This window comes from Puma concolor, chromosome B1, assembly GCF_028749965.1.
Source record: "Puma concolor isolate L17-30 chromosome B1, mPumCon1.1.hap2, whole genome shotgun sequence".
Taxonomy (NCBI): Eukaryota; Metazoa; Chordata; class Mammalia; order Carnivora; family Felidae; genus Puma; species Puma concolor.
The window spans coordinates 176141751-176169069 of NC_141670.1; the positions used below are offsets into that span (position 1 = coordinate 176141751).

At 45.7% G+C, this 27319-nt stretch overlaps 2 protein-coding genes across 4 annotated transcripts in view; one reads left to right on the plus strand and one right to left on the minus strand.

Annotated features, from left to right (window-relative positions):
- RELL1 (RELT like 1) overlaps positions 1-11859 on the plus strand; it is a 69549-nt gene extending 57690 nt beyond the window's left edge. The window contains exon 7 of the mRNA XM_025921698.2: positions 9797-11859. The gene's annotated coding sequence lies outside the window, so the exon portion shown is untranslated. The remainder of the gene's footprint in view (positions 1-9796) is intronic.
- Positions 11860-24108: 12249 nt separating this feature from the next.
- The window catches only part of PGCKA1 (PDCD10 and GCKIII kinases associated 1), an 88832-nt gene continuing 85621 nt past the window's right edge, over positions 24109-27319 (minus strand). For all 3 annotated transcript variants that reach the window (XM_086705253.1, XM_086705251.1, XM_086705254.1), the window contains one exon: positions 24109-26629. In XM_086705253.1, the coding sequence (XP_086561379.1) occupies positions 25684-26629 (946 nt within the window). In that variant the 3' untranslated portion in view covers positions 24109-25683. The remainder of the gene's footprint in view (positions 26630-27319) is intronic.

Below are 27319 nucleotides of genomic sequence, written 5' to 3' on the forward strand. Positions count from 1 at the left end.
ATTTGCAGCCCTTCCTCCTCCCTGCAATGAAGTCTTCCCGGCAGGGAGCCATGATTACTGGTGTCCTCTGTCCTTTCAGGTGTATTCTATGCGTATACGTGTGTATGCAACACACGTGTATGTACAGCTCCCTCTTCTGCCCCTTCCTCCAAGGAGGAAGATTAACGTAGATATTTGTCTGCACCTTGCTTGCTGTTGAGGTTGATGGCTAATCGGTCCCGGGGACTGTTGGCTTTTTACTCTCCCCCATTGGTTGAGCCCTGCCGAGTGCAAGTGCTGGGCACACTGTTTACAAGTGATGTGCCCTGTTTGTTCCTGGGAGTTGCTCCAAGACATGTATGGAGATAATGTGAGGGTTTTGGTGGACCTGCAAACATACTTCGCTGGTCAACGATGACGTTCTTTCAGAGCTCTCCTTCCCCAGCTGTGTGGACAGAAGAGACTGAAACGTATTCTTGAGTATTCTCAGGATTCAGACAATGTGGCGTCCCAGAGGTTTTTCGTGGTGGCTGACTTCCAGTTGCCACTGAAGCAAGCTGTCTGTCTGTGTGTCCCCTGCGTGCTTCTCCCTCCGCAGTGTCTGTTCCAGGGCCCCTCCTATTTTTTGACCGGAAGTTGACCCGCTGACCTCTCAAGAGAACTCAGCTCCTCTTCCTCTGTAGCCTGACAATCCTTTGACAGGACTTAAGAAAGAGGGGGCTGTGACCTCTGTCCTTTTCAACACAGAAACTCAGCATTGGCGGCTCCTGGAGACTGGCCCATCCGGACACAGACCTGTGGGGGCCTGACAGAGGCAGAAAATGAAAGGCTTTTGGAGACATTTTTGCCTAGAACTAGAAAGAAAAGGGAATTAATGGTTGTAACTGGGAGTTTTAGTTTTCTTAATTTGTAACTTGAGGCTTTGAATCTACTAACATTAAATAGCTCAAGTAAGTAATAGTGCCTGTTTGCTAGAGGTAGCAAGACATAGGATGCTGAAGGAACCCCACAGCGTAGGTTCTGGAATCAGGCTCCTCGTGCTCAAGTTCTGGTCTGTCACTTGTTAGCTGTGTAACCCTGGACAACTTCCGCCTCTGATGCCTCAGCTTCTCCACCTGTAAAGTGGGGATAATAGTAATAATATCACCTACCTCATAGGGATGTCATTCCCTCGCACTTAGTAAGTGCTAAACCGGCAAATGCTAGATATTATTACTGTATCAGGCAAGCCTTATTTAAACACTTAGCAAACTAACGTGTAAAAAATTACTGTTTTTGAGGTTTAAAATTTTTCCTGAGGTGCCGAGAGGCCAGGTCAGACATAGGTGTTGTAGTGTTTCACTTGATTCTCATGAAGCGGCTTACCGAGAGCCAGTGGGCTGAACCTCTGGCTCACAAGCCAGGAGAGGCAATGTCTAACTAGTTTGGCTTTCCTTTTTAGAAAGCTACCTGTAGCCAGTATGCCTGTTGAATCACAGATGTATTGAGACTAAGAGGGAACTGCTGAATTGCATTTAAATAATTCCCTAGTGAACCCTTGTTTTTCCAGATACAGAATAACTTTTTTTTTTAAGTTTATTTATTTATCTTGAAAGAGAGAGAGAAAGAGAGAGAGAGAGAAGAATATGAACGAGGGAGGAACAGAGAAAGAGGGAGAGAAAGAATCCCAAGCAGGCTCCACACTGTCTGCACCGAACCCAATGTGGGACTCGATCGCACGAACCATGCGATCATGACCTGAGTTGATTTATCAAGAGTTGGATGCCTAACCAACTGAGCCACTCAGGTGCCCCCGTTAGATACAGAATAACTTTTGATGTCAGGTACATTTTATTTGGAATAAAGCGCTCTGAATCTCACCATCCCAAAGGGCTGGTAAGTCACAAGTGTTCGGTTATTGTCACTTGGGAAACCCATTGTTGCCAAATATATGAACACATTTAAATTGCTGTGAATATAAGAACTTAGTAAAGAGCAGCCTTCAGACTTTTCAGTAAGATCCAAATCTAATGTCAGAAGTTTCAAAGCTATAAGGAGTGAAAAATTTGTTACTGGTTCTATTCATTCAATAAAGAAGATAATATAATTTGTAGGAATATGTATTTCTTCTCTATGCTACTTAAAAAAGCTATTTAAATTTTGAATGGAAAATACCTATAAGCATTTTTATTTCTCCTGAATTGACCCCCATACATTAAAAAGTTGCTCACAGTTGATAACAAAAAGCTAGGGGCACCTGGGTGGCTCAGTCCGTTAAGCATCCCACTTCAGCTCAGGTCATGATCTCGCTGTTCCCGAGTTCGAACCCTGTGTTGGTCTCTGTGCGGACAGCTCAGAGCCTGGAGCTGCTTCAGATTCTGCGTATCCCTCTCTCTCTGCCCCTTCCTTGGTCGTGTTCTGTCTCTCTCTCTCTCAAAAATAAGTAAACATTAAAAAAATTTTATAATAAGAAATACATAGTTGATCCGCATTTCTTGTACAGAGCTAATAAAACTCTTGAAATTTCTTACGGGATGAGAACTATAAAATGTCTTTTGTTTTATGTTAATGAAGTGACTTTGAAAAGCCCCCAGGTAACCAAAGGATGGGGAGGGCTTTGCTAGGGAGCCAACCATCTGATTAGAGGGGTGGAACTCTTGTACTCCCACTGCACCCCCCACCTCCAGAGAAGGGAGAGGGGCTGGAGGGCAACCAATGGTTAGTGATTTAATGCGCCATCCTTCTGTAATGAAGCCTCCCTAAAAACTCAAGGGAGGGTTCGGAGAGCTTCCAGGTTTGTGAACCAGAACACTTCCACATGCCATTGTGCCGGGCCCCGTGCATGTCCAGGATCCTAACTCTACAGAAACTCCTTTGTTCGGGGCCTTGGCCTATGTATCTCTTCATCTGGCTGTTGGTTTATGTCCTTTAATATCCTTTGTAATAAACTGGTAATCTAGTGAATAAACTCACTTTCTAAGCCCTGTGAGCCAATCTAGAAAATTAGTTGAATCCACGGAGGGGTTTGTGGGAATCTCTGACTATAGCCAGTTGGTCAGAAGTACAGGTACCAATCTGGATTTGAAATTAGTATCTGAAGCAGAGGGCAGTCCGCTTGTGGGATTGAAGCCTTAACCTGTGGGATCTGATGCTATCATCAGGTAGGTAGAGGTAGGATTGAGTTGAATTGTAGGATACCCATCAGTTGTCTTGAACATTACTTTGTGGTGTGGGAGAAACCCTGCCTACACACACACACACACACACACACACACACACACACACACACACTGGAGTTGGTTGCAGAACCCTTGCAATGCATGAAAGACACAATGGTCAATGGGAAATGCCCAAACTTCCTAATACTCAAATAAATACAAACTAAAATAATGAGATTTCTTTTTGCTTTTCTGTTGGCGAAGATGAATGTTAACACTAGCAGTGATGATATAACTTATATTCAAAATGGAACTCTTCCGAGAGTGAAAGGGACACTGTAAATAATTACTCACATGCATTCAAAGAATAAACATAAGTAAACCGAGACCTCCAGGCCACCTGGTTCATGTGGTTTCCCTGGTTAGCACTTGATGTTGAAGAGGGTGGAGGGGGATGGGCACTGTCACATCCCTGAGCGGAGCTGCTTCCTTGGTACAGTAGAGCATTTACTCTCTATCATTAGCTGAAAAACCAAGTTATAAAATACCCCAGTTTTGTTTAAGAAATGATACACAACGTCTCTCGTTTTGTCGTGGGTTGAAGCTGATCACTTAACACTTCCTTGTATAAGCACCAAGCTCTTTGAGATTTTAGACCATGTCTTACCTTCTGTCACGCCTGCAGGTGGCCATATGTACACAGCTGGCGCTCAGTGGTTTCTTAACAGGTGTGATGCTAGCACATTCATCTGATCATTAAAATAGACGTCCGCAAATGAGCTGAACTCTAGTTCCAAACTATTATGAAAGAAGTTAAAAAATGATCCTGGGGCATCTGGGTAGCTCAGTTGGTTAAGTGTCCGACTCTTGGGTTTGGCTCAGGTCACGATCTCACTGTCCGTGGGTTCAAGCCCTGCGTCGGGTTCCACACTGACAGCGCAGAGCCTGCTTGGGATTCTCTCTGTCTCCCTTTCTCTCTGCTCCTCCCCTGCTTGCTCACTCTCTCAAAATAAACTTTAGAAAAATGATTCTGTAATCCCACAATTTTGTAGTTGAGACTGTGTCAAATTTTTTTAGTTAATAGTTCAGTGTAAGATTTCTGAGCTATAAAATGTTGTAATTCAGATTGAGTTGCTGAGATTGTTATTAATAGTTGAGTCTTGAAATGCTTCATATCTGTTTCCTCCTCCATTTCTTTGATACAGTTTTTGTCCTCAGCTGACTTCGTAGGGTTGTGTTTGTAGGCTTTGCCCTTTGGAAGTGAACTTAATTCTTGTGGTTTTTATCAGTTGACAAACAGTACTGGGTTTTATCTCATGGCTTAAACCTTTCTATGTGCATTAAGGCACCTGGTAAGAAAGGGGAGTCCTGGGCTCCAGTCCCCTCAAACCTGACTTCGTAGGTCATGGGTGCAGTCCAAAGAATTGGCAGTTTTTTTTTTTGTTTTTTTTTTTTTTTTCAAATTTTTTTTTTCAACGTTTATTTATTTTTGGGACAGAGAGAGACAGAGCATGAACGGGGGAGGAGCAGAGAGAGAGGGAGACACAGAATCGGAAACAGGCTCCAGGCTCTGAGCCATCAGCCCAGAGCCTGATGCGGGGCTCGAACTCACGGACCGCGAGATCGTGACCTGGCTGAAGTCGGACGCTTAACCGACTGCGCCACCCAGGCGCCCCAAGAATTGGCAGTTTTTTTAAGTAGCATTTGAGTTGCTTCTAAAGAAGGTGCTGCGTATCATCCTGAGGAACGGCTGACTTAAAGAGACTTCACTGATTAGCTAGTGTACCATGGATCTATCCATTAGTCTGCATTAGCTTTTTATTAAATGTGGAGACTTTATTAAAATAGGAAGGCACTGGGGCACCTTGGTGGCTCAGTGTGTTAAGCGTTCGACCCTTGGTTTCGTCATGATCTCAAGGTTTGTGAGTTCGAGCCCCGCATTGGGCTCTGCACTGACCGTGTGGAGCCTGCTTGGGATTGTCTCTCTCCCCTTGTCTCTCTGCCCTCCCCCTGCTTGCACTCACTCTCTTCTCTCTGTCTCTCTCAAAAGTAAATGAACGTTTAAAAAATAGGAAGGCATTAATATTAATTTATAAAATGTAACACACAATTTAGACCAGAGCAAGATTTAAAGGACTGCAAACACCAAGTACCTTCTGGTATCATCCATTTACCCGCACCGGCTAAGGTGCCCCTTGATGCAGGCAGTACTGCCTTCACATTTTCAGCAAAATGACCTGTGGGCGTATAACCACAGAGTGTTCAGGAGAGCCTAGTAGAAGGTAATCCTTTAATTAGGAAGTTAGAGGGGCGCCTGGGTGGCTCAGTCGGTTAGGCGTCCGACTTCAGCTCAGGTCACCATCTCGCGGTCCGTGAGTTCGAGCCCCGCGTCGGGCTCTGGGCTGATGGCTCAGAGCCTGGAGCCTGCTTCGGATTCTGTGTCTCCCTCTCTCTCTGCCCCTCCCCCATTCATGCTCTGTCTCTCTCTCTCTCTCTGTTTCGCTCAAAGATAAATAAACATTAAAAAAAAAAATTTAATTAGGAAGTTAGAGTCTCTAAGGGTCACAGATTACTGGTGAAAGATCACGTATGTGTTGCTGTAGGACTTTGAGTATGAATATTACTGTTCTAATCTTAGCTCTGTTTCTATAAACAACTTGCCCTCTCCATTTCATTGAAATGTGTTCTAGGAAAGTCTTAATCCAGCTCTGCGATGCCGGAGCCTTGTATCTATTCATGTCGTGCCATGTTCCACGTGCACTTTTGATGTTCTCAGGGTCTGAGCCTCTGCGGGTTCCTGTGTAGCTACGATGAACTAGAAGAGCCGCACTCTCCCTAGAGAGTGGCCGGGCCAGGTTTCCAGTTTCTGCGTTTCCTGTCTGTTGCCCCCCACACAGGTGGGGAACAGGAAGTGAAGGAACCGGAAGATCTCAGTGACGCTGTGGCTGTTCCCGTGGGGACTGGTGTGCCAGTGCAGCGTGGGGGTGAGTGGGTGGGCTTCCAGGTCCGGCTGCATGGCATACAACTGCTACCTCACCATTCTTAATTGTGTGGCTGTGGGCAAGTTATTGAACTTGGAAGCCTCCGTTTCTTCCTGTGAAAATGGGGATCGTCCTTGACTCATGGAGTCATTGGAAAGATTGAGTTAACGATTCTAGAATACCAAGCGTGGCAGTGCCTGGCACATGGAAAACACTCTGTAAATGTCAGCTACTGTTATTATTAATCAGATTGTGTTTTCCTTCCTTAACTCCCTGTCCTTGGAGGTCTTAGTGTTCAGTGTCCATGTTTTTTAAAACATGTTTCTATTTTTTAAAGGGACCAGCTATTGTTTTTCTGGAGAGTCCTTTTTTAACAAGGTACATGTACGTCCTAATTGAAGATGTGCTGTATTGTGGCTTCCGTGGAACCATAATATAATAATGGAATTAGGGCTTTATCTTTATAATTAGAATGACCTCTTCCTTCTTTCCAGATAAACCTTTTCTGATCTCTCTCCATCAGGCTTGTTTTATGAGGGGAGATGGTCACGCTTGGGATTTCCCAATCGTCTTTTCATTGTAAGGAAGTTTTGCTGAACTTCTTTCAGCTTGAGCACTCGTATGTGAGACAGTAATCACCAAATTATCCCCAGAGAGAGGAAAGTCTGGCTTGTTACTGTGGTCGGGTCCCCTGGTGATGGGAACGGAGAATAATGGGTGGGCGGAGGGTTTTCTCACAGTCCACCCATGGTGTCTGACCGCTGTGAGACCTCAAGGAAGGCACCTTTTAATGTTAATGTGCTGTGTTGGAGAAATAGCACTTAAAAGTATGTGTTTGTTTCTCCACACGAATGTATTCACGACTGGAGGATGCCGGTGAGAAGAAATTTAGCAATGTGGAAATGCGCCCGTGACACAGCCCCACACGTGAGTTCACAGCTGGAAATGTACAAGCCCTAGAGGGGGTGGCGTCTTCTTTGCCCGAGATGGTCATTCTGATAGAAGAGGTCTTTACCTGGAAATGGAGAGCCTCATTCTGATAGAAGAGGTCTTTACCTGGAAATGGAGAGCCTCTGTACTGGTGGAGTGCCGTCTTTTGATAAACACGTGTTTTTGAAGAGGGAGAGCCCAGAAGCGCGTATCAGTGCCGGGTAGCTTTAATAGAGTTTTTAGAAAGGTTAACTTTCCTTTTCCGGTTTAGTGTCGGCTACTAGTAGTGAGGACGTTAAGCAGCAAATTGTATCTTTCGCTTCCTCTCTCAGACTGCATCTAGTACAATTTTAACCAGCCACAAAATGCAGCCGTTGAAGCCAGCATGATAGTTTAGGGCAGTTGGATGACGGTAACGATCATACTAGCTAGTCTTGGGGAGCGTACTGACTGCTGGCCCTGTGTTAAGCATCGTGTGCTTTTGCAAAACCACCAACAACCCTTTGAGGAAATGCTCCAGAGCGGCCCAGGGTTCCCCAGGTAGTCACAGGGGGCTGGATTAGAGTCTAGGGGTCTGGATTCAAATCCAGGCCTCCGGCTCCAGATCCTGCCTTAGCCCAGCCCTCAGTCGTGCCCACTGTTTGTTCACAGTCGGTGACATCGTACAAAGAATTCTAAGTTGGAAGTTTTCCTATATTGGATCGAAAACGCTTACTGTGATGAAACGTTGCATTCCAGGCCCTTGCATTCCTTGCCCTTGACCTCCTTGTTTCCCTTGATGCAAAAAAATTTAGGTCTAAGGGAGCAGAAGATAAAAGGAGGAGACATAAAAATAGTTGACTCCCTATATTGTAGACAATGGCCTAGTTTGTAGTTTAGTTTCGAAATTTCGCTCCTACTTTTTACTGTTTTGTCTTTTAGGACCATTTTTCTATTTCTCTATCTTTGCCTTTTCTACCTTTTCCCTTGCTAACATCTTTCATATTCATCAACTCTCAAATGCAAGTATTCCCACGCTTGCCTTTGTTCAGTGCTACGGTACAGATCCATGGTTTGGCCGTGCTAGGCTATAGCTATGCAGGGCAGGGAATTCTTGTTTTCATGTATAATCAAAAACTCCAGATGTGCCTGGGTGGCTCAGTCAGTTAAGCGTCTGCCTCTTGATTTCAGCTCAGGTCAGGATCTCATGGTTGGTTGTATGATTGAGCCCTGCGTCCTGCTCTGCCCTGAGTGTGGAGCCTGCTTAAGATTCTCTCTCTCTCTCTGCCCCTCCCTCCCTTCTCAAACAATAAATAAAATAAAACATAAGAAAAAAAGGCAGGGGCGCCTGGGTGGCTCGGTCAGTTGAGCGCCTGACTTCGTCTCAGGTCATGATCTCGTGGTCTGTGAGTTTGAGCCCCACATGGGCTCACTGCTGTCAGTGTGTAGCCTGCTTCAGATCATCTGTCCCCTTCTCTCTCTGTCCTACCCCGCTCATGCTCTCTCTCTCAAAAATAAATAAAACACTAAAAAAAAACCAAACCCTCTAGGGCACAGTGTTTTACTTCCTTTTTAGCTAAGGAGAGAAGGATCCTTTACCCAAATCTTTTCATTTGGGTAATCTCTCTCTCTTTTTCTTTCTCTTCTTCTTCTTCTCTCTCTCTCTCTCTCTCTCTCTCATAATTATTATGAATACTGTATATGACAGTATTACAGAAGAGGATAATATGGATACTGTTAGATCTTGAAGAAGGAGCTATAAGTACAAAGTAACATTTAAATTAAGATGCCTCTTGAGTTTTATTCTTCCTATTTCTGCAAGTTGGTTTCATCTGGGTGGTTTTTTTTTGTTTGTTTGTTTTTTGTTTTTTGTTTTTTTGGTGTTTGCAGGCAGAAGGGAGAATGCTTCATTCCCTAACCTGGTATACGTCGGCCTATGTGATATGTGTGTTTCAACACACACAGGCAGAATTAGAATCTCAGTCATGTCCTAAGTTTTCCCAGCCTGCAAAACCGGAACGTACAAGGGCATGTAACTGTCTGTCACTTGGAGGTGTTTGTAAAAACAACAACAGAAAACAGCCTTGAAAAATAGAAAACTCTTTTACAAGTTTATCAGGGGCTTCATCTGTAATATAAATGTAGACATTGACCCGGACGGACCAGTTGTTAGAACTTAAAGACACAATGCAGCCCTCGAGTTACAATGAACACCTAGGATTGGGCCCTTTCATTGTGTTCTTATTTGCCCAGTGAAATCCCAGCCAAGATGCCTTGTGTGCCCAGTAGAGACCCAGAGTTAACTCTGTCTGGTGCCACTTGGGAAAGACACCTTATCTGATACATAGAAGTTTCGTTGTGACTGAACACATTCGTCCTACTGCTCGTACTTGGCAGAATGTGGCCGAGGAGTTAAAGAGCACGGTCCTGAGAAGAAGTGATACACGACTTGGGGGAGAATGCCCGACCAGTCCTTCACTGTAGAAACTCCTGTTGAAACAGACTGGTACCCTTAGTCTACTGTGGTTCTCAAATTCTCTTCTTTCTTGGTTTATAAAACCTCGATAATGAGGTCCTTTTGAAATTGTGGTACTTACATTTCTTTAGACTGAATTCTAGAAGAAATGTAATAATGGTCCCGGGAAGGAACACAGTGGGGTGGGGTGGGGTGGGGTGGGATGGGGTCAGGATTGATTACAATTCCTCTGTGTTTTTAAATATCCACACAGGTTAATATGTGATAGGATGTTTACCTTCCGGAAAGCCTTACCTTTTTGTTTTCTCTTGCAGGGGTGACTTCATTTGAAGAGTTTTAAGACACTGAGGACTTACAAGATAAGAAATTGCTTGGGGAGGTTTTTAAAATTTCTATAAAGTTTCTATTGTGGAGTCTGCAGGCACGTGGATAGAAGCTCCAAGGGAATATTGTGCTGTGCTGGATACAGAATTCAGTTTGCTTTGAATCAAGTTTTGGGTTTAAAAGTCTGATTGAAAATGTATTGCGTTTCCAGTGAAGAAAAGAGCTCATTTAAGAACTTTCCCAGCCACCATACCTCCCCATCTCCCATTACTGGCCTTGGTGTACATTTTGCAGTTTTTCCTGTATGATCACTGTGTGTAGGGGAACTATTCGTGTGCAATCGAGCCGATGCTTGGGGGTGTTTCCGTGTGTGTGTGTGTGTGTGCATGTGCGCATGCACACATGCACATCTGTGCACACTCTTGTCGCCACCCGTGGATCTCATTTTGCAACTGGTTACAAGAAGATCCTCTGAGAGCTTCACTGTTACAAGAGATAAAGATGAGGCTTTGGTGTGAAAGGTCCTTGCAGATCATCTGGCCTCGTCCTGAGAAACTGGCCCCCCGACACATCATGGAGTCAGATGGCACCAGATGCCAGACTTTGGATTCCTGGACCAAGGACTCCGCATTGACTCCTGCCACCACCGTGCCACTCCCAGGTCACTTACAAAATATTGAGGGCTTTTTTGTTTTTTTTTTTTAACTTGCACTAAGCAATTCTTATTTAGTCCGTCGAATAAAGGGGGGAAATAGCTTAAAGTGTCTAAAAACAAAACACAAAAATGCTTGTTTTGACAACCTGGGGACAAAATAACACCAAAACCCCCGACTTCTGAGGCAGGATGGGCCCGTACCTTCCTCTGGCATGTTTTCCTTGGGCTTTTCCTATTTTCCATCTTCTAACCAATGCGCGTTATTTAAAAGACTCTTAATGGTTGCATTTCCCCTGTAAGCCTGGAAAACCTCACTTTTATTTATTATTATTATTATTTTTAGCTTTGTAGTTTATGAAACACCTGAAAGAACCGGGTTGGAGTTAGTAGCACTTTTATGATAGGCGTGGGCCTGGGGCCAGGAGCCCGGAGACCTGTCGTCAGTGTTGGTGTGATGGATGCCCCGGGGCACTTCTTTCATCTCAGCGAGAAAGCATCTTTCTCACTTCACTCCCAAGAGGAGGATTTCCATAAAAATGTAGTGTAAACTATTCCCCATAAATATGCTCATTCCATTCTGTTTCTGGCATCGAAATTAAAAATTCCCAACCTTTGAAATGAATGGTAGGTTCGATTTCATGTGATTTTTTTTTTTTTTTTTTTAACTGACAACTAATACGAGCTGTGTGTGCATATGTAACACACAGTGGACTAGAGGAGGTCAGTATGGAAAAAAGATTCCACTGAGGTCCAGCAAGGAGCGATATAGGAATTCTGGGGGTGTGTATTAGTGTAAATACTCTAGGTGCGGTCTAGACCGATAGTTTTAGTTTTTAAAAATAAAGCACCGTTTTTGGCTTTAAAAATATCACGCCCTCAAGTGGTGAGGAATAAAATGTAAGATATTCTTCAGCTTTAATTATTTTTAAATTTTCAGGTCAGAGCACTTTTTTTATAGCAATACAACAGGCAAGAGAATACTCAAACATATTTAAAATTGTGTTTATACCAAGAGTACGTTTTAAATATTTTCTAATACTTGAGCAGTTTTTGTCTGGCTGGCTTCCAAATATGCCAAAAGTTATGCATTCAATGTGTTAACACATAAGCTTTTTACTAATAATTCTTAAGTGTTCCCAATGCAACTGATGTTTACAGGGCTTGTGTTTTTCTTCCTTCTTTAGAAGGATCGGGGTCCACAACAAACTTACTGTATAAAACACTAACGATGGGCTAACTTCTGGTGTAACGCGTGAGTTGGCTACGACCTTGATGTAAAAATTTGTAAAGGAAATTTTGCACCATTTTGAGTGTCAGATGTATTTTTAACTGTCTGGTTTGTACTTTTACGATTTTTGTACTACCAAAACAGAGTTAAAAATAAAAACGTTGAACACATTGTGTGGTGTTTGAACGATTGAGCTGTCGGTGCCCCGGGGGCCCTGAAAATGTGACAGGAGCGGTAAGGCTCGTGTGGCGCTTGGCTAGCGCCGTGCCCGATTTCTTGGGTCCGAATCGACCCGTGATGATTTGCCTGACTCTCCCCGCTGGATTTCAACCCCTGCTTCTCCCCAGCAACAGCCCTCCCCAACCCTTGATTATTTTTAAGATGTAGAGATCACTCTGAATATATACAAGAGTTGCAGTGTCGGTGCAAAGAGTTTCTGTGTGCTCTTCACCCCGTTTCCCTCTATGTCAGCATCTTACGTCACTGGAGACCAGTGATCCAGACTAAGACATTAATGCGGGTACAATGCTACTGGTGAAGCCACACCAGTCGTTCCAATAGTGTCCTGGGATCACTCACTGCCTTTGGTCGTCTGGTCTCCTCTGAGCTGTGATCGTCCCTCATCTCTTTTCTTGGGATTTATGATCTTGATGCTTTACTCTGTACCATTCTGTTATTTTGCAGGATGCCCTTCAGTGTAAGTTGGCCAGTTGTTTCTCCTGACTGGATGGAGGGTCCGTGTTCCGGGAAGGATCCGATGTGCCTTTCCCACTGCATCACAGCAGGGGGGCGTGATGTCCGTACAGATTACTAGTGATGTTAACTTCCATCCTTTGGTCAAGGCGACGGCCATCAGCTTTCACTTTGGTAAAGTCACCATTTTTTCCCTGTCGCAGTTAACATTTGAGAGGAGAGCCTTTGAGCTGAGGCAGGTATCCTATTTCCACTTAAGGTTTCACCCATTAGTTCTACCATCTGTATTAGTTTCTTAGGGCTCGTGTAACAAATTTCAGGGTGGCCTGAAACCACAGAAATTTATTCTTTCCCCGTTTAGAAGTCCAGAAGGCTGAGACTGTGGGGTCTGCAGCGCTCCTTCTTTCCGAAGCCCCTGAGAGAGAGTGTGTTCCATGCCTCGCTCTTAGCTGCTGCTGGTTGCTAGCAATCCTCAGCGTCCCTTGCTCTGTGGCTGCTCCCCTCCAAGCTCTGCCTCTGTCTTTCCATGGCCGTCTTTCCTGTGTGTGTGCCTCTGTCCGCTCTTCTCATGAGGACGCCAGTCATTGGATTTAGGACCCACCATAGTCCGTGTGCTTCATTTTAACTTGATTACATTTGCAAAGGCCCTAATTTCAAATAAGATCACATTCACAGGCATCAGGTGTCAGGACTTCAACACGTTTTTTAGGAAACACAATTCAAGCCACTACACCATCCAGTGGTGGATCTTGCCTGCGACAGTAATCACTGTGATCGGGGGCTCTTTCAGGTTGGTGCTCGTGTCCTTTCGATAGGGTTCCATGCTCTTTATTTCTCACTCCTTCCCTCCTTCTACCCTTCCTCCTTCCCTCCTTCCTTCCTCCCTGCATCCCTCCCTCTTTCTTTCTCTCCCTTCCTTCCTCCCTTCCTCCTTCCCTCTTTTCCTCTTTTCCTTCCTTCCTTCTTCTCTTCCTTCCTTTCTTCCTTCCTTCCTTCCTCCCTTCCTACCCCCCTCCCCTTCTGCCTCCCTCCCTCTCTTGATCCCTTCCTTTTTCTTTTACCCTTTGGCCCATTCTCACTGGTGGAACCACAAGAGGCTCCAGACTCATCTTGTCACCTTGTATTTCCCTTGTCTCAGCCCCAGAATTGACCAGCAATCAAGGAGCCCTGGTTCCTCTTACTGTACAATTGGGTGTAGAAATAAAGCTCAGGACAGTGGGTGTGCTCACTGAAGCAGAGGCATCCCTGCTTCTAGGCTTCTATGTGTATAACACACCCACACCCACACCCACACACACTTCTGTTCCTTTCTGTATATATCTTTAGAACAAGCATAAGCTGGGACCGGCATTCTGACTGCAGCCTAGTTCTAAGAGCTCATTCCAAACGTCCTGCTCTCCTCCTCCAGGGAGGAAACCTGGCTCTTACTGTCTGAAATATTTGCACCCAGGGGGTGCCTGGGTGGCTCAGTCGGTTAAGCATCTGATTCTTGATTTTGGCTCAGGCAGTGATCTCACGGTTCATGAGTTCGAGCCCGCACTGGGCTCTGTGCTGACAGCATGGAGTCTGCTTGGGATTCTCTCTCCCTGTCCCCCGCTCAAAAATAAATAAACTATAAAATGTCTATAGTTGTTAAATCCTAGCATACATATAAGGTAGTCTGAATATATAGCCCTGGGAGGAGCAAATTGCCATCTAGAGCACAGTGTGTGTGGACAGCTCACTTAGTGTTTAGCCTTACAGCCTCCAGCCCTGTGCACAGGTCTTAGGTCGGCTCCTTTGTCCCCCACCCCTCAGCGTGGTCACGTGATTCAGTTTTAGCACAGAGTCACTTGTCATCGTCTGTGTTCCGTCTTTCCTTTACGTCCTGGTTAGAATTTTTTAAATTAATGCGGCAGAGTTCACTGTGGTGCCTCATTGGATTTGGATTTTGAATTTTCATGGGATTTTGTTGTTGCCTTGAAAACAAGATGACCAATAGTGGCTTAGGTTAAGAAAGTGGAAAAGCTGGTTTCATCGTTTTCACTTCCCCCAAACCAAGAACTCCAGAATGTATGCACTAGGGAGAATGTGAGAAATTTCCTCCAAATTCTTTCTTTTTTTTTTTTAAGTGTATTTTTATTTATTTTGTGGGTGAGAGAGAGAACAGGCATGAATTGGGGAGGGGGAGGAGAGAGAGAGAGAGAGAGAGAGAGAGAATCCTAAGCTGACCCCACACTGTCAGTGCAGAGCCCAACGCGGGGCTCGATGTCACAAACTGTGAGACCGCGACCGAAGCCCAAACCGAGAGATGCTTAACCGACTGAGTCCCCCCCCCCCCCCACCCCAGTTGGCGCCTCCAAATTCCTCATCTTATAGTCGAAAGGGGTCACTGGGGATGATGGTTTTTGTTCTTGGCTGGTCAGCCTTTGATTCTCCAGCACAGTGCAGCGCAGAATGGCCCGGCCGAGTCACCAGCTTTCGTGTCTTTCTCCGCGTCAGGGGAGTGACGAGCATGCGGACGTGCGGCCCCTGTGGCCCGTCTGTGGGACGTGGAGACAGAGCACCAAGCTGGCAGTTCCACCTTGAACGGTTCGTTCAGCTCGGTCCCAGTCCCGGGTCCTGGGTGGATTTGCCAACTGTCCGCGGCCTTGTTCGCTCCTGCAAATCTATCCGGAAGTCTCAGGCGCCTTCCACCCTAGTCTGGTGTAAGAGAAAGGTTAGGGACCTTCCTTCTTTCCACTGAGGACAGCACGATGTTGAAGGCTTGGAGGTGGGGTCCCACGATTCAGTCCTGGTCACTGGGGGGGCTCGGCTGTGGTCAGAGGGGGGCTGTTTTGCACCTGAGGTCCTGCCGCTTCCCGGATCCTCTGACCCCTGGAAAGTTTATGGAACAGGTTGTTTCTACCTAGGGCTTCCCTTGCTCATTCCTCACCTTCCCAGAACCGTTCTTTAGGACTGCTCTTAGGTCTTCCCGGGGCACCCCCATTGTAGCTCCAAAGACCTGAAAGGACAGCCGGGACTTACCTGTCTCTGGCATTCTGTGGCAGCCCAGCTGATGTCCCCCTGCCTACTCCAATCGGCGGGAAGTCCAGACCTGCCGGGTTTTTGCCTGGCGCAGAGCTGGCACCCGCCCCCCCTGCTGGCCACATGGGAGAACTGCAGGGAGCCTGGTTCCTAAGGCCATGTGTTGGTCTGTCCTTCCAGGGCCTGGTGCAGAGAAGGCGTTCATGATCATTTGCTTACTGAATAAACAAAAGTCCACCTTTAAAAATGCAAGAAGGCCATTAGCTATTTTATGGGAATAAAAATTCAAGTTTGGGTTTGGCCTAACCTATTTTCTGACTCTGCCAGCTTGTCCTTATTTTCTTTCTCATCAGAAACCCGGGATCTCACGTCCCTGCATGTGTGAGCTCGAGTGCTGCCAGGAATAACTGAGTTCCAATTTGGAAGAAACCCCATGCCCTGAGTCCCGTTGGGGAAGTGGTGTGACTTGAAGCAGTGTGGTCGGGGAGGGGTAGCCCAGGCTTTGCTGTTGAGTTTCTTTTTTTTTTTTTTTTTAATTTTTTTTTAACGTTTATTTTTTTGAGACAGAGACAGAGCATGAACGGGGGAGGGGCAGAGAGAGAGGGAGACACAGAATCCGAAGCAGGCTCCAGGCTCTGAGCCATCAGCCCAGGGCCCGACGCGGGGCTCGAACTCGGGGACCGCGAGATTATGACCTGAGTTGAAGTCGGACGCTTAACCGACTGAGCCACCCAGGCGCCCCTGCTGTTGAGTTTCAAGGCTGGCTCTGCTACTCACTGCTGTGTGACATTGGGAAAACTGCCTTATCTTTCTGAGCCGCAATTTCCTCATCTGGTAAATAACCTATCTCGCAGGTCACTTACTAAAGAGGTAGATGAAGTATACAAAGCGCCTGCCACGGCCTCGTGTCCACCCTGACTGCGGGCGCTGCCGTTGTGAGCCACCACACGCGGTCACTGGGTAAAGCGTCTGGGTGCCTCTGTCCCACCACAGCTGATTAACGTGGCCTAGGAAGTGGCCCAGCACACAGCTTTGTCCAAGAGTGGAGCCGGAGCAGGAAGTGTCTTGCTCGGAAGCTGAACCATGGTTAGAGTTCAAAGCCTCACAGAAGAGCCACAGAATGGAGAAGGGTCCAGGTTCTGAGGAGGCAGGGGTACAGGGGGAGGAAAAGGATCTGAGGATGACGAGGCAGCGTGTGCGGGGACAGCTGAGACTCTGTCAGCCCAGCACCACTCCTCTCTGGGAATGATGCCTCCCCCTTTGCAGAACCCTTCGTCTCCCTGTTAGAAGCTAGCCACGTGCCTGACGCCTCTGACCGCAGCCGGACGCGGCTGAGGTGGGCACAGGACCCTCATCGGTGACCTGGACAAATGCAGGTCCTCTGGGATGTTTGCCAAAGGGAGCTGGAGAAGGTGGCTTATTTTTCTGGGGGCTGAAGCTGTGGGCTCAGGGGCTGGTGGAGGCCATGTGTCCTGCCATATGGACACATGTCTGGGGAAAGGAAGAGACATTCCAGTTGTGCCACATTCACACATGCAGAGGGAAGAGAGGCCGTCCTGTTTGCTCTCAAGGCCCAGGCTCCGTTGTCCCTGAAGATCAGCTGCCCTTCTGGGTTTTATGGACATTCCTCTTTTCGTCTTACCTCATTTGGGTTGAGTTTCTATCGCAACAACAACAAAACCCCATGACTAATGCACTTATTCACAGAAAAATAGATACAGGAGGAGTTATAGAGCCACATGGCTAGTGAGGCCCTGGCATCCAGCCCTAAAACTGAGATTTCCCAGAGCTGCCTTGGATCCGTGGCCAGGCGGCCTGGCCATCGTGTGGGGGTTTCTGTTCCGAAATGCCCTTGCAAACCCTCTGCCCTTGATTGCTTTAGGATAACCTCCTTTAAGAGCACAGGTTTGGCCTTCGGATCCCTCTGGCCATCTGTGACCTTAAATTCTTTGGACCTCAATCTTCTCACTGTAGAGTGAAGATAACATGTGCCTTTTAGGGTGGTTGCAAGGATTCTGTGAATGCGGGGGTGTGATGCACTTAGCCCAGGGCCAGGTACAGCCAGTGCTGACTCAGTGAGCTGCCTCAGAATTGCCAAGTTCAGATTCTCTTCAGTGAAATAAGTGACGGAATGATGAAGAGTTAGGCCATTTGAGTCGGTTCTTGACGTCTCTTCCATATTCACTTTGCTCAACATTTTAAGATGAACTTGGGGTGGGGGTTGGGTTAGGGGGGTAGGAGGGCCCCGGTCGAAGAGGGAGCCATGATATCTCTTGGTCCTGACATTCTCTTGACACCAGGTTAAATACCTTGAGTTAAATACCAATCTCTTTGCCCTGATATTGAATGGCCGCAGATACACAAGGGTTTGTTCTTTCTGTGTTTATTCAGGCTGTCATTTAATCTTATCGCTCTTCCGATAAGACCTGAATGTACCGTGGTCATCCCGGCGAGTTTAAAAAGAACGTGATTTCTTCTTATTTGCAAGTGGATCTAGCTGAGAAATGATAGGTTAACATGTGTTTGGGATCCATAACATTATACCCAAATCACAAAATTTATGGGTTTGCTGACTATGAATGAATATCTTAATGTTGATGAAATCCAACAAAAAACAAACCAAACAAATCCTCTGAAATAACAAACCGACCCTTACCAAGCCTCCCCAGGTTTCTGTCTTGCATTAAGTGCATTTTATTTTATAAAAACTTACTTAGGGGAAGGAAAGATAAAAGAAATAGGTCAGTTTTAATGTCATAAATATTCACTTCAAACACAGTATGACTTAAATTCATTAACCCAGCATAAATTACTGTGTCCTACAATAGTTAAATGATGAAAATAAAGAATAATCATGAGAATAAAAAATACACTAAATGTGAAGTGCCCTCAGGTGCATTTTTGCCTTGAGATGATCGTTCATGATGTAGGCAGAAAAGGATTTACTCAGTTTAGAAAGTGTCTAAAATTATTAGAAGTGGTTGGAGCATCTGGCTGGCTCAGGCGGTAGAGCATACAAATCTTGATCTCGGGGGTTGTAAGTTCGAGCCCCCACATTGCGCGTAGAGATTACTCACAAAAATAAAAGAAAATCTTAAAAATAAAAAAAAAAGCAAAAACAAGTGGTTCACAGCAATCAAAGTGTTGGGTGTTACAAAGAAAGGGTGGTCGGTGTGAGATGACATGCACTGGGTAATAAAATCACATCTAACATTTATTACTTAACTTCATGCTGATAAAGTGGAAGCACTTTATCTCAACGTAAGTCTCATTAGGGCCCAGAGGGAGACAAACTGAGGACAGGAATCTCAACACACATTGTACTGGCCGTTCTTGAGGCAGACATGCAGGGCCATGGGTCCACCTCATACTTTGTAGGATAAGAAGCTTGTGGTCCTATGATCATTTAAAAACAAGTATCATTGACAGTAGACAGTCTTAGAGACTGTAATTTATTAAGGCCTTGGCTAATTTTTCAATTCTTTATTAAAATCTTCCTCAGAACCAGAAAATAACCTTTCTTGAGCAACCGGCAATCCATATAATTTTACTTTTTCGAAATGGCATTGTCTTTCTCTCCACCATTTTGTTTGAGAGTTCCCTCACTTTTCAGATCTCAGATTCATTTCATTGCTGTGATTGTTGTGTTCCTTGAGATCATGGAGACCAAAGGCTTTGTTTTCCTAGAAATTTCATATTTTGATTTAGTCTTTTGTTCGTTTGACGGCAACATGGCTGTCTCCACAAGGAGGCTGTACTTTGTATTCCTTAAAAGGACCAGCTTGTTCAATCTGGATTCAGTTGAGATTCTGTGTGACCATGGATGAATTATACAGCTTTTTGAGCCTCCATTTCCTCATCTGTGAAATGGGGGATAATCATACCTCCAACTCATGAGGTCACGGTGGACCTAAACACGATGATGCATACGCAGATCTTAGATTGTACTGAATGCTTAATAAATGGTCATTTTGAAAAAAAGTTAAGCCATATTTGCACCTACAAAAAACCAATACCGGTAACTTGATGGCTCCCATAAATCAGCACTGAATAGGATTTCTGTATCAATAATTGTATGATTTGGCAAATTATTTTGAAATGGTGTCTTTGCTGATAAACTTTCCTTGATATGAATTTTTTTCTCTATAACATTTTAAATACTGTAACACTCCTTGGTTTGTCTCCTGGCTAATGGCTGAGGTCAGGAAGATCTGAGAGCCTATGATCGTGTGGCTTTGTAAATGGATATTTTAAAACTTTGGATTCCTTTCTAAGCATTGAAATTTAAGACAGGGAGAGCACGTTCATTAATGGGAAGAGACCAACAACCCTCTTTGGCCTGTGAGATTGTCCTTTTTTATATAAGTGCCAAGGTTTACATGCGCCATTATCCACAGCTTTAGGACTATTTTGGGGGAATGGGAAAGGGTGAGTAGGAGCTGAAAATGAAATTATTTTTGTGATGTTTCTTAAAGTTGGTAACTGATGTCAAGAGAAAATGTTATGGTTCTGCTTTCCAAATAGTGAGATCCTGACAAAACAAATACTCTAATTGGCCTGTCCCCCAGCTGGCTTGCTCATATTGGTTGGGAGCGTATAATTTTGATAAGGTAGATGAGTAAAATACTTTGTCCGCTTTCTGGCCTCTAGGTCATATTTTACCCTAGTTTTATATTAACTACTCCAAAATGCTTAAAAGCAGAAAATACAGAATTTCCTCAAAATCAGGCTCAAAAGGTGAGGACGAATGGTAGCAGATGAGTGGTAATGATGGTGTATGTTTTCACATCTGCTTCGTATGGCTGAGTGTGCATTCTAGGTGTGTGATCATATGCATGTGTATGCTGTATATATTGTCAAAAATCTTACTCCAATTTTGTCTATTTACAAAGTGTTTTTACAGATAGTTCATTTGGGCTTCTAAATCAGTGGTTTTCAAAGTGGATTTTACATAACCCAGGGGTATGGGAAGAAAATATTAAAACTTGGATAGTTAGGGCACCTGGGGGACTCAGACGGTTGAGTGTCTGACTCTTGATTTCGGCTCAGGTCATGATCCCAGGGTCGTGGGATCATGGTCATGACCCTAGGGTTGAGCCCCGTGTTGGGTTCCATGCTGAGTGTGGAACCTGCTTGGGATTCTCTCTCTCTCTCTCTCTCTCTTTCTCTCTCTCTGCCCCCTCCTCTGTTTGCACACACACTCTCTCTAAAAAAAACAAAAAACAAACAAACAAAAAAAACCCAAAACCCAAACCCAAACCAAAAAAAAAATACTTTTATATTTAATTGTTATCCCATCCTAATATTGCTTTGTCCTGACCGTAGATTTAATTGTAAATGTGCTCCTATTAGGGGTATGAGCACAAACTTTTTTTTACTGGCAACTGCTGCAAGATCAAGAAGATGTGGCAGTTCCTAGTATATAGTCTTAGTGCTTCTCCATGTGTGGCTGGAAAGTCACCCGCATCAACCTATACATATGCCAGGTCCCCACCCAAGACCTACTGAGTTCAAATCTCTGGGAGGTAAGACTCAGAGATCGGCTGTTTGGAAACAAGCACACTGAAAATTGGAGAGTGTCTGCTTTCAACTTGGGAGGTAGGAGTCACTCCCATTTTACAGATGGGGAAACTGAGGCTCCGGAAAGTCAAGAAATTTAAACCCAATGTCATACAGCGAGCAAGAGGCGTGGGCTGATTCCACCCCCATTTTTTTAGGATTACAGGGGTGCATGAGTGCTTGGTACATGCCACATGATCATAACCTCTGAGACCTGGAGGTCATATGCATGGCTGCAGGTGGTTAACTGAAGAGCCGACCCCCATGGGCTTTCTCCATCGCTAGAAGCCAAGAGAAAAGTGACATCTGAGTCTTGTTATACAAATACACATCCTTTCTTTCTCCCTCAGGATTTTAAAGATTAGGTTCAAAATGAGTGAAAAATGTGGTCAGCCAAGTTTCCCGTTGCTTCGTCCCAAACATTGGTTTTCTTGAGGCTTTGTTCTCAATTTGGAATTAAGGTCCTCAGAGTAACATGGCCTCACTCGAGAGACCGAACCTTCTCTGGCTGTTCAAATTCTACTCTCTGCCTGCCTTTCCCGAGACCACTGTAAAGGCCCGTTGTTCAAACAGAGCAGGACAGTCTGAGAATGAAAAGCATGAATAAATGCCAGTTCTCTTCTCTCAAACTGATAAAGACTTGTTCTTTCACGGCCCTGCATTTATACCTTTATGACACCTGTCACCATCTCCTAATTAGCATCCAGAGTCTCAGCTGTGTGAGGTCTCCTCAACTATAGTGCGAGGAGTTTTCATGGGTTCACCCGCCCCCCCAATAATGTGTTGAGTCCTCACCTCACGCCACAGGCTATCCTAGATCGAGGCAAAAGGCACTTGTTCGTGGGGCACCCGGGCAGCTGAATCAGTTAAGCATCCAACTTCAGCTCAGGTCATGATCTCGCGGTTTGTTGAGTCTGAGCCCTACGTTGGGCTGTGTGCTGACAGCTCAGAGCCTGGAGTCCGCTTCAGATTCTCTGTCTCCCCCTCTCTCTGCCCCTCCCATGCTCGTGCTCTGTCTGTGTCTCTCAATAATGAATAAACATGAAAAAAAAATTTTTTTTAAAGGCACTTGTTATAGTTGCTTTAGTTGAAAAAAAAATAAAAAAATTGCTAGCAGTCGACTCCAGGCAACTGATTTAATGTGGCAGGTGAGAATCATCTGGAATCAGCATATGTAATCGGTGCGCCTCAAGTGTTGTTTCTTCAAGTGGCCAAGCGTGCTTGGAAGGTCAGACTGTTTACAGATGTCTACTATAATCTCATGTGTTGGAGAAACTGACAAATTTAGTATACAAATGTGCGACATATTTTTCCCACATATTCACAGGAAAAGCATTTACCATGAAAAACAAATGTCAGCTTGTCTCTGTTTAATTATCACTAGTTCCCAAATAGAGGATTTGAAAATAACTGAGGTTTACTCTGGAGTTAAAAATAAACAAACAGAAAGCAAGAATGTCCACATTTTCATCTGAAAGTCTAAGTAAGTCCAAGACTGGAGGCTTGGTTCCCGTGACCACACAGGCAAAACTAAGGGAGTCAGATCTTTGCTCACATACTGGGATTTTGTGCCTCCTTTATTCTTCCGAGGGCCTCCTGCTTGCAGATGCTGATGGAAAACTTAGGAAGAGTGAGTCTTATCCTTTGGGTCAGAGGCAGAGTGAAGCAGAAAGGGAGAAATGGCGTCTGGCCAGCAGTTGCTGAGCGTGGACAAATGGGCGTGTGTTAAGCAACCTCAAATTCTCTTTGTTCCTTTGAAGGTCGGGTTTGACAGTTATAACAACTTGCTACTAATGGCCTTGGAAACCAGAGGAAAAATATCTACTTTCATATTTATATGACAGTTCAACTTCTGCCAGTAAAGAACGTGTATGTGCGTATACACATATATACACATACATGTAATATAGTAATAATCTTATATCACAATCACAGTCGAGGTTTAACGTGGTGAATACCTACAGGATGCAGTTTGCTAAGTTCACGGAAGACCAGGATGTCCACTCCTGACCACAGCCAGTGCCTCACGTTCAGGGTGCATTGGCGCTTTGGGGGCGTTCAGAATATTTGAAAAGTTCACTATTGGCAAGCATCACGTTTCTGATGGGGGGTACACCCGACTGCAGAAAGAAGACACGCTACACGGGGTGGGACGGTTAGTCAGTTGCTAGACAACCCGGTGGATGAAGCTACAGTCTGGAATTTCTTTTCATTCTTTAGATTCTGACTTCCTCTGACATCCTTTGGTAGAGCCTGGATGTGGGGTTAGACAAAAGGAGCCATGATGGCTTTAAAAACAAACAAACGTAAAAACAAAAAACAAAACAAAACAAAAAAAACCTTGAAAATCTTGGCCATCTGCTAACCTTTTTGAAGCAGTTATTCGCACAAAAAAAGAATCTTTAAAACTTAGGAGAACTGCTGATCATGGTGAATATGCAGCCATCTCAGGATGTAAAATCGTGCACACGTTCCAAGTGCAGGAGTGGGTTTCTGTGCAAGGCACAGAGACCTGTCTGCACTAACTCCTCACCTTACCCTCTTTCTGTCTGAATTTCCTTCTTTCCTTCTTCTGTTTTAGAGACAGCAGGGGAAGTCGAGATGCCCGTAGCTGTCCAGTCCTCCTTCCACCGGACCAAAGGTTGAATCCCCTTTGGGGTTATACTAAATGTAAAATATGGCCTTTCGACCTTTAGCAAACTGGCTCTATTCTGAGCTCTATTCTGAGGCTGTAAGCTGACCACCTCAACCTCAATGTCTCAGCGTGGAGCCCAACGCGGGGCTTGAACTCACGACCCTGAGACCAAGACCTGAGCTGAGATCAAGAGACGGACACTTAACTGAGCCACCCCAGCGCCCCTTCCTTTATTCTTTTTTCTGCGTGGAAAGCAAATGTAATGATTGGACTACACAGTGATCTTGAGAAGGAAGGCAAGATGATAGGAGCACTGGTTGCTGACAGAATGGGACACTCTAGCACCCTGGACTGCTACTTCCGGCCTCCTTTTACACAAGAGGTAAATACGTCTCTATTGTATAAGCCATTTATCACATGCAGCCGAATCTAATCCCAATAGACACACTTGGGGAACTGAAGGACTCATTCTCAAATATGAAGCATTGGGTGTACGAAGTACAATAACAAACACATACAACGCACATAACAAGGACAGCAGTTTCTATTTTAGGGGCTCTGTGTGACCTTGTAGGTAGAGATGGTATGTCCCCAAACAAACCCAGGGTAATGTATGCCTGTTAAGCATTTGTCAGGGTGCCGTCCTTAAAGATGCTGGGAAATCATGTTTTCTATTAAATAGTTACCAATACGCGGTGATGACATTACAGACATTTCAGTTGTGAGGACATAAAGCCATTTTTAAAGGATTTGTTTTTAGCTAAAAAGACTTATCATTTTATTGAGTGCGTCTTCTGTGCCAGGCACTGTGATAAACACCTGCATCATCTCATTTAATCTCTACAAACATACACCATTATTACTCTGACTTAACAGATGGGAAAGGAGAAGGGATCAATTACTTGGCTAAGGTCGCATGGCAAAGCTGGAAACCAGACCAAGGTCAGTCGGATTTCAGAGCCTGTGTTATGAAATGCCATCCTAAAGCTCTTCTGGGTTCCCGTTTCTCTAGATGGATTTGACCGTGCTTTAAATTCTCCACTGGGCCATGTCAGAACGGCAGTTCTCGTTCCTATAAATTACAAGGCAGAAATGCAGAGGGGGCTGTTGTTCGTCCTTAAGGGGAGATCGGCGCGTGCGGTCACGCTGTCACGCGTTTCCACGGCAGGGACAGCCAGCCAAAGCCGTTCTCAGCAAACTGACTTGCTCTCCTCCTCACCTGTTAACTTAGTAGTGCAGCTCTTTACATGGAAGCAAACGTCAAGGCTTACTGACACTCAAGGCTGGCACATTAGAACCGCCTTTGAGTTACGACAGACACACTCACGTTATGTTTTAATCAGAATCAGACATTAAAGTGGCATAGAACACTCCATCTGATCTCTTCGCTGTTCCCAATCTCATGAATTTACAAGTCAAATGGTCACAAGCAGGTTTAAGAATTATTTTCACTGGCTTCTCCAATCCCAAAGGAGAATAAAAAGTAATAATGTAAAAAAAGTTAAGGTCAAGGTGTCTTCATATCACAGCTAACAACTAACCATTTGTTCACTAGTGGCTTCTGCCCCATCCTGAATGCTGCTGAGCTTAACTGGATATCAAACAAGTGGTTAGTTATTAGTTCCCTGGGAGACCGTCCCTGAAGGTAAGCCACGCTCTGGGGACACACGAGGCACTTTCAGTGGGGGTAGTTACCTTTTCCGGGTTGGGTACAACGTCTGGCTCTCAGAAGCGAGACAGTGAATTTACCAACAGAACATTCTGTGATTATGCACTCTTGGGATTCAGCACTGGGATTTCCGAGCGTTCTCAGAGGGGGGTTTGTGGGTTGATGAGCAGGCTGTTTAATTTCTGCCTGTGCTGTGGGCACCAGCGCATTGTCCCCTCTGATTTTTATTCTGGCCTCCTGAGTGACACCCCGTCTACACAGCGGGGCTTCCGATACTTCGCAACAAGCGGCCTGGCCGCAGGCACTGCCAATCGCCAGAACAGACGCTGTTGCAAACAGTCGGCGAGGCTGCCCGTTAAGGCTGCGCGACGTCAGCTGCGCGCAAGGAGCACGCGCACCGCGCATGCGCGGCGCGACGCCAGCTCGGGGGCCCTAATCTGCCTCATCCGCGTCTTCTCCTGCAGTGGCCGCTTCCAAAGCCGCAAGGGCTTCGGCCACCGCCGCGTCCTCGTCCACCGCCGCGTCCTCGTCCACCGCATCCCCACTCCCGTCTGCGGTGGAGCCGGGCGCACCCTCCCACCCAGTTCTCGAATCGACCCTGGGCACGGCCTGAGCAGCATCCTCTTCTTTGAAGCCGACACTTAGGGCTTCTGTTGCCACGGCCTCATTTAAGGAATCCCAGCTTCTCTTCAAGGGGAAGGGCATATTCAAGCCGTGTCCCCCCGCCCTGGGGTGAAGGCCTGCCGGGGGTCCCTCCTCAGGGTGGCTCTCGGGAAGACCGTCCTTTTCTTCCCAGTCAACTGTGTCTCCAGCCGAGCCCCGAAGGGGAGGGTAATCTGGGGCTGGCATCTGGAAGTCGTGGTCTTGTACTTCCAAGGCAGGACCTTCTGCCCTGAGAGCAGCTCTGGGGTCCCCACTTTGGACGACGTGGGTCTCTCGCAGGGCCGGCAGCAGCACACTGTCCCGTCTGCCGGGGCCCCAGCCTTCCCGGAAGGGTGCAGTCGGGGGGGCGCTGTTGGCGGTACTGACGCAGGAGCCCCTCTCGCCCTGGTGGGGCCCACGGTCCCCAGTGGGCTGCGGGGGGGCGGTGGGGCCGATGCCGTTGACGGCACTGCCAGCCTTGTCCGCGCAGGGTCCCCCCACCGTGTCCCCCAGAGGGGGCGATCCCGGGGGAGGCCAGCGGGGCTCCTGCCCGCTGCCAGCTCTGCCCCTGCTGGCCGTCCTCTTCAGGCCCTCGCTCTGCAGCTCGTTTTGATGCCCCGGGGCTTGGCTGCCCTGTTTGCCTTTCCATTTACCAGCGCCCCCTTCATCCACCTTGCAGCTGTTCACCTCGTTGACGTAGCCAGAGGAGGGCACTTGAACTGGATCGAAGAGATAGCTGGCGGCGACAAGAATGAAGATCAGTCAGTTAGACATTAACTACGGTTATTCACGAACCCTCTATGAATAGCTTCCATTATCAACACTCTATGCTTCTACTTTCTGCTTCCTTCTACCATTCCTGTTAATTTCTGCGATTATTCCGTGAAGCCTCTGTATATGTCTAAACCAAATAGATCTAGTTGGTATAAACCTGTTTTACCACTGGAAATAGGTCTCAGGAAGAGATCTAAGAGACCACAGAACAGGGTGCAAAGTGGTTGATGGAATTAAAAACAACCAAAAAGTAAATAAATGTCCAATAACAGGGGAATAGGTGGTTAAACACTGATGGCACATCCCCTCCACAGAATAGTATGCAGTCATTAACAAGATAAACATGAAGTCTGGACTAGCACGGAAGACACAACAAATATTTATGATAATAAATGGTTTTTGAATCACGCCCTACCATCACACTGTGAGTACAACGGAATAAAACTTATACACACACGTATGAATAAATGGATGTAGGTGTATAGCTGTAGATGGAGAACTAGAATCATCAAAAAAGTGCTGTTTGTTAAGGGAGCAAATTAGTTAACTTCTTCCCCTTTATTTTGTGTGGAGTTCTAGTCAGGTTATCCAAATTTTTCTGAAATAGAATCTGGACAGAATTAAAACCCTGTACGTGACTGGGGTGATTTAT